This window comes from Mixophyes fleayi, chromosome 4, assembly GCF_038048845.1.
Source record: "Mixophyes fleayi isolate aMixFle1 chromosome 4, aMixFle1.hap1, whole genome shotgun sequence".
Classification (NCBI taxonomy): domain Eukaryota; kingdom Metazoa; phylum Chordata; class Amphibia; order Anura; family Limnodynastidae; genus Mixophyes; species Mixophyes fleayi.
In genome coordinates this window covers 178,732,061-178,744,243 of record NC_134405.1, presented here as the reverse complement: position 1 = coordinate 178,744,243, position 12,183 = coordinate 178,732,061, and the positions used below count along the sequence as shown (strand labels likewise).

General features: G+C 42.9%; 1 protein-coding gene across 1 annotated transcript in view; it reads left to right on the top strand.

Moving 5' to 3' along the window:
• Positions 1 to 7,565: 7,565 nt before the first annotated feature.
• Positions 7,566 to 12,183, top strand: part of LOC142152349 (mitogen-activated protein kinase 11-like) — a 40,584-nt gene continuing 35,966 nt past the window's right edge. Inside the window, exon 1 of the mRNA XM_075208914.1 lies at positions 7,566 to 7,780. Coding sequence (XP_075065015.1) covers positions 7,668 to 7,780 — 113 coding nt within the window. The 5' untranslated portion in view covers positions 7,566 to 7,667. The remainder of the gene's footprint in view (positions 7,781 to 12,183) is intronic.

Sequence of the window (12,183 nt, the reverse complement as noted above, 5' to 3'; positions counted from 1 at the left end):
ATTTTCTGTAGCATCCATTCTCCCCCCATTTTCTGTAGCATCCATTCTCCCCCCCACACACATTTTCTGTAGCATTCATTATCCCCCCCACACACACTTTCTGTAGCATCCATTCTCCCCCACACACATTTTATGTAGTATCCATTCTCCCCCCACCACACACATTTTATGTAGTATCCATTCTCCCCCCACCACACACATTTTATGTAGCATTCATTCTCCCTCTTCCCCCTTTTACTGTAGCATCCACTCCCCCCCCTCGGTTCTCTGCAGCATACTTCTGTCACCCTCCCCTCCGTTTCTCTGTTGCATACTTTCACTACCTCTCCCCCTTTTCTGTACTCACCTTCACTTTTCTTCCATTCTCTTCTCCGCCTCTTGTTTCTTTCCTCTCTCTTTACTTCTGTCAGACTCCTGTCGGCTCTCTACACTGGCAGCGTCGTGACGTCACAACGCTGCCAGGCGCCGGGCACATTTGAAAATGCGGTGCTGCACTGCTACAGTGCAGCACCGCTTAGGTCTACAGGACCACTATATTGCGGGCAGACGATACGCCCTGGGCGATCGCGCCGCCCGCTTAAAATTAACTAATGAATAATTGTTTTTTTAATAATCAGTCTCCTCGGCCACAGTGCCGCCCCCCAGAGGCCGGCGCCCTAGGCAGCCGCCTAAGGCTGACTAATGGTAGCGCCGGCCCTGAATGAGGCAGCATATGACTGGACACTCTTAGAGGGGCTCTGCACAGCAGTGTTAAAAACATTTTTCACTGGTAAGCATATCTCATCAAACTTTTTCATTGGCATGTCTGTATCTTCCCCTCCAAACAGAGAAATGTGTCTCCATTATCACCAGCTTCAGCACCAGCTAGGTTGAGTAGGGTACATGCCTGTACCTTTTTTATTTGTCCGAGAGCCCAGCACAGCAGTATACACTCAATTCCTTCTTGAATTTGAACCATGCATCTGGGATGGCATCGCCAAAAATCAGCATGCGTTGGAGACCTTGTGCTATCACAGCCAGACTTCTGACACCATGTAAAGTGGTCTGTGTGCAAATCAATTCTGGAGAGCTGCAGAAGTGTGTCTTTATTAGCTGCAGTCATGCTGAAAAGAACGTGGCTGCAGGGGCTTTTCCTGTATAACAAAACACTTCCTGTAACAAGTGGATAGCAATGATAAAACTTCCACCATTCACATACTACATACATCTACAGAAGCACTAGGCCACCCACCGCCCTCTTCCCCTTCCCAAACACTGTTACATTGATACATGCACCTGAGCGGGACAACCCTCAAAACAGTGGCAGGAATCACAAGTCCTTAGTTCCCACTAAATCACAATAGTTGGGAGGTCTGCTTTTTGCTAATACTAGGTCAATTTCTAAATGTTCTAATCATGTAATGACACACATTAAATGAATTTATAGGTGCACCTTGACCCACTTAAACTACATAAGATATTTCCATCTTCTGCTCCTGTGTTGGAGGAACTGTGGTGACAGAGTTGGGCTTCACCACATTTGCTGCTATTACTCAGAAATAACTGCTTTTTTCCTGTTGATTTCTGATCTGGAGGGAAACATGGTCCATCTGGATCCTACATTTGTTTTACAGATTTCCATGTCATTGGTGGAAAAGTCCTACATATGTATTTGACTATATAGAGCATGTACCCTGCATGAAAGGTCTCCTGGTGACCACTGTGGTCAGGGTTCAAACCAGTATAGCTGTTTTCATAGTTTGGGGTTCAGGTGTATTAACTGTCTTGTGGTGATGATCTTTTGTGAATGATATGTTTTCCACCTTCTTTTCCCTTCTGTATCGTTCTCAATGAAAAATCCTAAAGAGCAATGAAAAAACATATATCACTTTAATTACTTCTGTTTCTAGATTTTATTTTACACAGAATACAGGGTCGGGTACAGTCATGGAGATCTGCGTAAATGAGAATGGGGTCATCTAATTTTAAACAATTCCGGGACACTAGGTGCTATCTTGTAATATTTAGGGAAGGGGTGTTCCAGTAGGTAGGTACTCTCATATCCCCCTGTATTGACGAGGCTGAAGTTAGCTTCTTATTCGGCCAGCTTCTTATTCGTTTAGTATTCATGCTCCAGGTTCTTATTCAGAAAAGCTTATTTTTAAAGGATTAAATCAATTTGGATCACTGATTTCACATCAAATTAACATTAAAGGGGGTCCCTTATACAAAATGCATTAGAATTTTGCCTGACCCAACAAAGATATGGGCATGAAATCAGGGGGCCAAGTGGGCAAAGTCACAATATTTTATCATTTTGAATAAGTAGCTGCAGTTTTTCAAGGGTTAAATGCTGTTGAGCCAGCAATTTTACAGTGGGAATCAACACAGGGTGGTCAGTTGCATATAAAACATCTGCTGTTTGCCTGGCCCAACGCTGTTTTGGGCATGCAATCAGGTGGCAAAGTGGGCACAGATAGCATTTTGAATAAGTAGCTGCAATTTTTCAAGGGTTAAATGCTGTTGGGCCAGCAATTTTACAGTGGGAATCAACACAGGGTGGTCAGTTGCATATAAAACATCTGTCTTTTGCCTGGCCCAACGCTGTTTTGGGCATGCAATCAGGTGGCAAAGTGGGCACAGATAGCATTTTGAATAAGTAACTGCAGATTTGCAAGTGTTAAATGCCGTTGGGAAATTTTGTGTACTGCTGGTGCAGAGATGGTCCTGAGGCCCAAAGTGCAGAGAACTAGGGCAAAGGTTGGGGTTAGGCAGGCTGAACCCTTTGTTCAAAAAAGGGTGGGTGCTGAGCTTGGAACAGGTGGTGTAGCAGGGGATGAGAATTGTGGGGAGATCAATATTGTGGGTGTAAAATTTCCTCACAAGTCTGTAATTCAAGTAGGTGGGGAGCCTACTAAGGTTTCTGAGGATACTGACACCATGTTTGAGGTAGTTCGTAGTTCAAGTGGAGGGAATCGGGGGGATAGGGAGCAGGATAGGCGGGAGGTGGGTGGGATGGAACCAGGGGGGGAGGGGGAGGATATATATCCAGAAAGGGAGGACCCGGGGGGGACAATTCCTGGGATTGACGGTGTGTTTCGGTCAGAAGAGTCTCTGGCCAGAAGTGATGGTGTACAGGATCCGGGGATAGGGTCAAAGGCCTTATAGGTGTTAGGTAATATAATGCTGAGAGGTAATGAAGATAATGCCCATGCCTATAATCCTTAATGATGGCTCCCCAACCCATACAGTTTGCCACCATTAATGTGGCATCTGTGCGTTCCGATCAAGCTCGTTATTTGGCCTTTGATTTTTTCAACACGCTTGAGGTTGATTATTTGTTTTTGGAATAGACTAGGGTTGGTCGCCTCGCGGATCTCCACAAATGCAAACGGGAGTAGAGGCGATGTCCCTCCTATTGGTCTCTTGCGGCCGAGCCGTACGATGGAGTGGCAGTTCTTTTTTCTGGCATGGTAACCATTCAGCAGATTATAGAAATAAGCATGGGCAGATGTATGGTTATGGATCTTTCCGTAAGGGAGCAGGTCCTGAGGTTGATAAATATTTAAGGTCCACAGACCCAACGGGGCAGGAAATGCCTTTTCTGGTAAATTAAACCTTACCTTTTTACGAGCCGGCAGATTGTCTTCGGGAGTGATTTTAACACCATTGTTAGGCCAGAGGATAGGGAAGGCTCGTGGAAATCGCTGGGCTATGATGCATGTTTTTTAGTTATTATGGTTAGTCAGGCTGGGCTGGTAGATGTGCATATTCGTCACTCTCCAGACCTCACGGGGTTCACCTTTTTTAGAGGTAGAAGTAGGTCAAGAATAGATAGGTTTTTTTGTTAAAGGGAGCTCTGTCACATCAACTCCAAAGTTGATGGCGGTAGAGTTCTCGGATCACGTTTGTCTTTGCGTGTCTTTGAACACTTCAGACACCCCTCAGAAAGACAGAGGCCTGTGGCGTCTGAACCCCAGCCTTCTGGATGATAAGGAGGTTAGACAATCATTTAGGGACTTCCTTGAAACCCAAGAAACACTTTTGGACACAGGTTGGGCTAGGCCAGAGTGGTGGGAGGAATTCAAAGGAAGAACTCGGAGGTTCCTTAGGGAACTGGTAGTTCAGAGGAATTGTATAAAAAAGAACGTCTGCCATGCCTTGAGACGGAAACTCGATTTCCTGATTTCTGAGGGTGGAGATAGTGGGGAAATTTCCCGGGTAAAATCCCAGATAAAAGAGTGCCTCTTTGGTTTTGGAAAGGGACTACGGTAAGTACCACTCTTCGGATCCCTACCTTAACTGTAAGAGTTCGGTTGATGCGAAGGAGGTGAGGGAACTGCGCAATGACAGAGGGGTCCTCAGGAAGGACCAAGGAGGTATCTTGTCAGTCGTACACTCCTTCTACTCTGGCCTTTTGTCTGGGAAGGTACTTATTAGAGAGAAGATGGAAAGGTTTCTGAGGGGTGTGTCTGGGCTTGGTGACCATCAGGCTTCTCTTGATCCCTTGGATTCTGAGATAACAGTGGACGAGGTCAGGAGGGCGATTAATAGTTTATCAAATAAGAAATCCCCAGGTCCGGATGGTTTAACTTTCGAGTTTTATAAAGCCTTTGTGGACCTCCTGGCCCCACACCTAGTGGCGGTTTTTAATGAGAGCTTGGGTAGAGGGTTACTCCCTCCCTCCATGAGGCAGTCCGCCCTTATTTTGCTATCCAAGGGGAAAGACCCATCCAGGATTGAGAATTGGCGCCCCATCGCTCTTCTCAATTCTGATAGAAAGATTCTGGCAAAGATCATTTTTAACAGGATTATGGAAGTATCAGGCCTGTTGCTTTCCACTTCTCAGCACTGTACGGTGAAGGGTCGAAGCATCTTTAATGCTGTCCTTGGCGTCCGGGAGGCCGTGGAGCGGTGCAGGGCTGAGAAGTGGGGTAAGTACCTTCTGGCGCTGGATCAATCTAAGGCGTTTGATCGTGTCAATCATGAATATCTGTGGGCACTTCTTGAGAGGTACGGTCTGCCAGTGAGGTTGGTTGATTGGCTGCGTACCATTTATAGGCAGGCCGAGAGCTTCCCTCTTGTAAATGGTTGGGTGGGTCCTACTTTTGCGGTGTCATCTGGAGTCAGACAAGGTTGTCCCTTGAGCCCTCTCCTCTATGTATTTGCGATTGATCCTTTTATCAGGAGGATTGAGAACGGTGCAGTGAGGGGAGTGCAGCTGGCTGTGGATGTTCCCTTGAAGGTAGCGGCCTACGCTGATGATGTCACAGTAGTCTTGTCAGACATGACCGAGGCGCATGGCATTGAAAATCTAATCTGCGAATATTCTGAGGCTTCGGGCTCAGAGATATACCAAGAAAAGAGTGAAGTTCTCTGGTTAGGGAGGTAGGACGACAGTTTGTCCTTCCGGATGCGCTCCCTCAGGCCAGTCAAGAGGTTAAAATCTTAGGCTTTCTATTTGGTTCGGGTGATTATGCCCAGCGAAATTGGGAATTGAAACTTGCAGATGCCGCCTCTAAGGTGGATAACTGGAAGAAGTGGAAGCTGCCCTACAGAGAACGGATTGATTTGATCAAGACTTACTTGATCCCAGTTTTTTTATACGTCAGTTACATATGTCTGTTGCCAGAGTCATTAAGGGTCAAGGTCAGTTCCTTGTTCTTTCAGTTGTTATGGGGGAACAAGTTGAACCTCATCAAGAGGAATGTGACCTACAAACAAAAAGATGAAGGTGGCCTGGGAATGGTAAACCCAGTGCTGTTCTTTAGTACTGCCTTTTTGAAGCTTCATCTCGGGAGTCTCTTTTTGGAGTCTCCCCCTCGGTGGGTAGCTGGCTTTCGTGTTTGGGTGCACCTCTTTCTCAACGCATGGTTGGATGGGGGTCCCGTAAAGAGTCTTTGAGTTAAGCATGGATACCTCCCGGCCTATGTGGTTCAGGGTTTAAAGGTGACAAGGAAATGGCAGATTGAGGTGGGTGAGGCAAAAAACTCTTCTAGAAGGGTGTTGGAGAGGAGGATATTGCGTACCCTGTTACTAAAGGATTGCCCAGGTGATATGAGCTCAAAGGGTCTGTCTTTGGTGAATTCCAAGCGGATTCCTCCGAAGTTTAGAGATCTCCCTTGGCTTGCATTTCACGGGAGGCTCTTTGTTAAGGGGAACCTGAAGCATAGGGGTGTCGATGATCATGGTTGTCCACAGGAGGAATGTCATGGGGAGGTGGAGACAATGGACCACTTCTTGCTTCAGTGTCCTTTTAATATAGAGGTTTACAAGGGAGTGTCCCACGCCTTAGGCCTTCCGTGTCTTTCAGGGCTTAGTTACCCTGAGTGGGTGTATGGAGTGCTCAAAAGGTGTGGGGATTTTGATTTAAGCACTCGTTTTTTAGTTAGCGTAGTTGTTAGGTTTTACACATGGAGCATACGGTGTTTAGTGTCCATTAGGGGCAAAATCCTTCCCTGTAGTGAGGTGGTGGATAGTATTCTGCACGAGGTTTGGAAAATAAGGGAAATGGAGAGGGGCTGAATGGATGCTGCGAGCTGGGGTAGACTTTGGCGCGGGCTGAGACCTCCCTAAGCGGTAGATAACACCTGCAGTCTCTCCATTCTTGGCTATCTATCCTGTTTTATCACTATTAGATTTTGTGGAAACCCTTTTTTTTTTAGTAAGGTTTACATACATTTAAAGTTTGCTATCATTACCTGACAGTAAAGGATGTGTGGGTGGTATTATAGATTGGTGGCGGGGTTGTGGTAATGAAAAGTATTGTGCAAGGGTTAGCATGTTTCTCTTGTGGAAGTTTTTGATTTGTTTTGTGTTTTTTGTCTTTTTTATATTTGTGAAGTGGTGTATTAGTTGTTTTGTGATGGGATTGTAGTAGAATTGGGAGTGTAAAGTTTTTGTTCATAGTGGTCCTTTTTACCCTTTTGATAATGTACATAGTCTATTTTATTTCGGACAAAGTGATACTGGATTTATTTTTGTTGCAATTTTTTAATAAAAACATCAACCCTTGAAAAACTGCAGCTACTTATTCAAAATGATAAAATATGGTAACTTTGCCCACTTTGCCCCCTGATTTCATGCCCATAACCTTGTTGGGTCAGGTGAAATACTAATGCATTTTGTATAAGGTTCCCCCTGTATTGTTAATTTTATGTGAAATCAGTGAACCAAATTGATTTAATCCTTTAAAAATAAGCTTTTCTGAATAAAAAGCTGGAGCATGAATACTAAACGAATAAGAAGCTGGAGCATGAATACTAAACGAATAAGAAGCTAACTTCAGCCTCGTCCTGTATTGGCAGACAGAGGATTCCCCCCTCGCCACTACACTGCACAAGCCAGCAGATGACCCGTCTTCTGGAGCCCCATATTGCCCACCGGCAGTAGCCGCTGTGACCCGGTACGTTCCGGCACTGCTCCGTTCCGCCTTCTCCATTCTAGTTGTGTTCAGTGATTGATGAGTGTTCCTCTCCGAGGTGTCTGGTGATTATAGGGCAGGTCTCACGTTTGTATAATACAATAATTACCAGGCACATGGTGACCTACTAGTCAGTGTGTGTCAGTGGGTATTCTCCCTCCACCTGACCGGAGACTCCCTGTCTCCTCCCCCAGCTTCTCCTCTTTCCGACTCCTCCCGCCTCCTTCCTTCTGGCTGCCAGGACTGTGTTTGCCGGTTATACAAAATGAGCAGCCGAAGCGGATTCTACCGGCAGGAGCTGAACAAGACGGTGTGGGAGGTCCCGGACCGGTACCAGCACCTCACCCCGGTGGGCTCCGGGGCCTATGGCTCGGTCTGGTAGGTGTTTGGTCCAGGAACAAGGGGCCTCCCTGGGCCCCCGCCAGCCAGTGGCTGCTGCCTAATGTGTTTTGCAATAGTCTTTGCTAGAAACCCGTCGGCTTCCTTCTCTGCCAGTTGTGCGGCTATTTCTTCTTTCTCTGTAATGACAATAATCCTCGGTTCACTCTGATGTGTCTGATCGCAGTGGTGTTAAATGGACTTTAGTGGGTGATAGTGATACTGGATCAAGGAGGTGTCTTGTCTGTCCTGCTGCTGTTTCAGGTGAACAGTGAGTAGATGTTTGCAGTGTAACCACTTAATGCTGTGTACTGCAGAGGAATATGCATATTGGTTATAGTATTAACTCAACATAAGTGTAAGAGCATCCATAGGACATATAGAGTAATGGGGGGGGGGGGGTGAATTGTATCATTGATAAGTGTCTGGACAGCCTTGATGCTTTCATATCTATCTTGTAGATCTTTTATCATCCCAGTACTGACATTTTCTTAATACCCTCCCTACATTATTTTATATGATAAAGACTGTTTGTTTAGACTGGATCTCTAGCATAATTCATCACTTTGACTTCATTCTTTCTGTGCTGCCCTCTGGTCCTGTAGTTGTGTTTTGCTGATGTCCTGCATCTTCTGGGGAAATTAGCCATTTCTGCTTTATGAGCTGCTCATCTATTCTTTCTACACCATATTTTTGTGTGTGTGTATATATATATATATATATATATATATATATATATATATATATATTCCTTGTTAATTGTCTTTTGTTATGTTCCTTCAACGTTTCTCTCCATGTTGTTTAATTTCTTCTTGAAGCCTTATTTACATCTGTGTTGTAAGAGAGACTGCATACTTTTAATGGGATTTCATATAATATAATAATCTGATGTTCCCATTTGAGCTTCCCTTTTTATTACCAGTGTAAATATTTTTGGATAACTTCCATTAGTCATTTAGCTACAAGTAAATACTAGGATACAAGACACTTTTTGAAGTTCAGCCATCCTCAGCGCTGTTTTGTTCTTTACTAGGATTCAAAAGCATGAGAATATATGTTGCAATATTTTACCATATTCTGGCTTTGCTCATTTTGTATATCTTACCCCAGAACACATCCCAACCACATGTGTTGCTCATCATATAAATCTGACCATTTTGTGTATAGTAAGAAAATAAGCCACATTTTTTGGAAGTTTTGAAATGTGATTAGTGCATCTTAGGGGGGAATTCAACTACTAGTTAAGTCCCGTTGGAGCCTCATGTGATGAAATTCCCCAGGATGTTAGTGTACCAAAATGTTTATTTTTCCTTGCACCTCCAGATGATTGTTTTACTTACTGTAATACCAGGAAGGGGGTGTTGGGTTCCATGGATCTTCACAATTGAATTACGCCCCTTAAGCATGGTACACACTAATGCAATCTTACTTCATATTTGTTTTCTTAATGTCCCAATGAGCATGCCATACACACCTACACGATTTACAGTCAGATCCGAGCTCTACATCTCACAATCATCTGTAGAAAAGATTGTGACTCTACGCTTTACAGATATCTGCCTATGCTGCTGGCCGTGAGTGCATAGACTGTAAGCTTGCGAGCAGGGCCTTCTTACCTCTTTGTCTGTTTTACCCAGTTTGTTTATTAGTTTACTGTGTTTGTCCCCAATTGTAAAGCACTACGGAATCTGTTGGCGCTATATAAATAAATGATGATGATGCTTACACACTTCAACATCGTTGATTGTGACTTTTATGAAGTTTAGAAAAGCAAATCAAACTATACAGTGTGCTTTGGTACTATAAAACGTGACCATCGACGTGTACACATTCTTGCAATATCTGACCAAACGATCGTTTAATGCAGTTATCCTGCAGATCACACGCTAATGTGTACCCAGCTTTAGTCTCTAATAACAATCATTGTTTACAAGTTAGACAACCTTCAATGATGTAAAACATAATGGTATCTAAAAGGATTATGCTTAAACAATTAACATTTGCTTTCCTTGGGAGGAAAGATAACCTGTTGATCGTTTTGACCCAAATGTTGTACACCTTCTATATTTTATTCTAGTTTAATAGCTTGGGTCATTCCACATCAAATCAACACAATTTTAGAAAAAATTCTACCTTACGTTCTCTAATTTCAGTTAAAGACTCTGCTGAGGGGGGAGTGGAGCATATGCTGAGCTCTGATTGGAGGAGCCCAGTGCATGCTCCTCTGACCTGTGGAGATCAGCTACAGCCTCATAGGCTGTGTCTTCCCTTCTCTGCCTGGCCGGGTGACTGAGGCTTCTTCTTGTGAGTACAGTGTTGCTCCCAGTCTGCTGGGTCTCTCCATCCCAGCACCCTTCTCCAAATTGCTGGTCCTCCTTGCTCCCAGCACATATTCTCCCAGTCTGATAATCCACTGTAATTAAACGCTTTGTTTTTTCAAATGTGACACAAATGGTCCAGGGTCAGGTTAGGTTTGGGTGGGCTTAAATTAGCGACCAAGGGGCTTTTCTTCACTAATTTAAAGCCCACCCAAACCTAATCTGTCCACTTGTAGTAGTCCAGGGAAATGTAAAAGACGGGCCTATTCAACACAATGGAAGTGTCTTCACACATAGAGCATCTTACAACTTAAGTTTACCCGCCTGTGCAGAAGTGGGAGCAGGCACTATAAAATGTTGTCCCCAAACACACCTGAATAGGAACGTGCATTCCTCTAATGAATTGAACAGAAAAAAAAATATTCTTTTTGTTTTCTCAGATGTGTAGTGCCTCAATAAATACAATTTTCATGAATCACTCAAAACTGAAAGCTCTTGTAGCAGTTGATTCCATCATGATCCCACAATAAAACTTTGGGGATTTATTAACAGTATGAACAATTTTTGAGATGGTTTTTCAACAATTTAAAAATGTCTTTTTGAGAAAATCTAAATATTGATTTTGAAAATGTTATATTTTTTATTGAAATGTGATGCTGTGTTATATCTCATACGAAAGCCCAGAAAAAGAGGTTTAAAATGAGACCTTGCCGAACTCTCTAGCTCAATCAAGTGCAAATGCAATTTAAAAAAACGGTTAAAAGCAAGTTGTTCATAAAACAAAAAAAGTGCAACTTTAAAGATCTATAAATTCAATACCAGTGCACATATCAGCCTAAGATTTGGGGGTTTTCTTTACACCCATGACAGCATTTATTATATAAATAATTGATGATGATGATGATGATGATTTATTATACCAAATTTTATTATAATCTGAAATTGTCAATTTGAAACCCTGTGTTCATTTGATGTGGAATGACCCCTTTTGTCTTTTTAATTGCAGTAGTTTGGCACGTTTCAGGCAGATGGTTACCATCTTGATAAGGTTTTCACTACAATGTAGTATACATGTTTTAATAGCTCCCATTAGCTATTGTGATGTGTAATTGTTTGTAGAATAATGTTAAAATATATTTATTTTTACTAAATTTAAAGCGATTACCATAGTCCTATTTGTTGAATACATTTTTATGGGGTGTCAAATGGTTTGTCATATTGTTCAGTAATTTTTGCAGCAGGATTGATAAATAGCCCAAGATGCTAACCATATTGGCAGTGGCCGTTTCTCATGTACTGTATTTATAGGTCATTCTGTCAGTGCATAGTTATAGAAGTATGTTTGTATGCGTGTGATTTGTTTTTAGCTGAGAATTTATGCTCCCAGACCTGGATATCACATTGGTGTTTGTGAATTTACTGCCATTTTAAGTACTTGTCTACAGATCCAGTGTTGTCTCTTATGTATATTTCCTATGTTACCTCTGATAGAAAAACAAGCTACTATGAGTACTGACTATAGCTTGATATTGCTCAATCAAGTGGGAGTCAACTCTTTTAGATGAAGTGGTTATCGTCTATGCAGCCATCTGACACTAGGAGCATGGTGACATGGGATTTATTTAATAACTGACTATTAAAAGCATCACTGGTTTTAGAACAGGTTGTTCCAGGTAAACAGATATACTCCCTGCATTTTTAAACTCTTAATACCATCCATCAACACTTTTAGTTTACTACTCTGAATATGCTCACATTAGCAAAGTAGATGGCATAGCGGTTTGGCAAGTCCTTAAAAGAAACTTTTTCTCTTTACAGCTAAACCACATCTGCATCCTGTGGCTAAAATGCCAGCTACCTAGCTCATAGTAGTTTTCACCACCTTCGTTTTCTCTTACACAACTAACTTGTGAGTGCCTCCTATTAGATTTGCTATAGATTAAAGAATTTCACAAGTTTTAAAAGTAAAGGGTTCTAGTCTAGTCCAGTGGTTCCCAAACTTTTGTAGTTCGCGGCACCCTTAGAGTCTCCATAATTTTTTCAAGGCACCCCTCCAAAATAATTACTGAGACGTCCTGTTTTAGA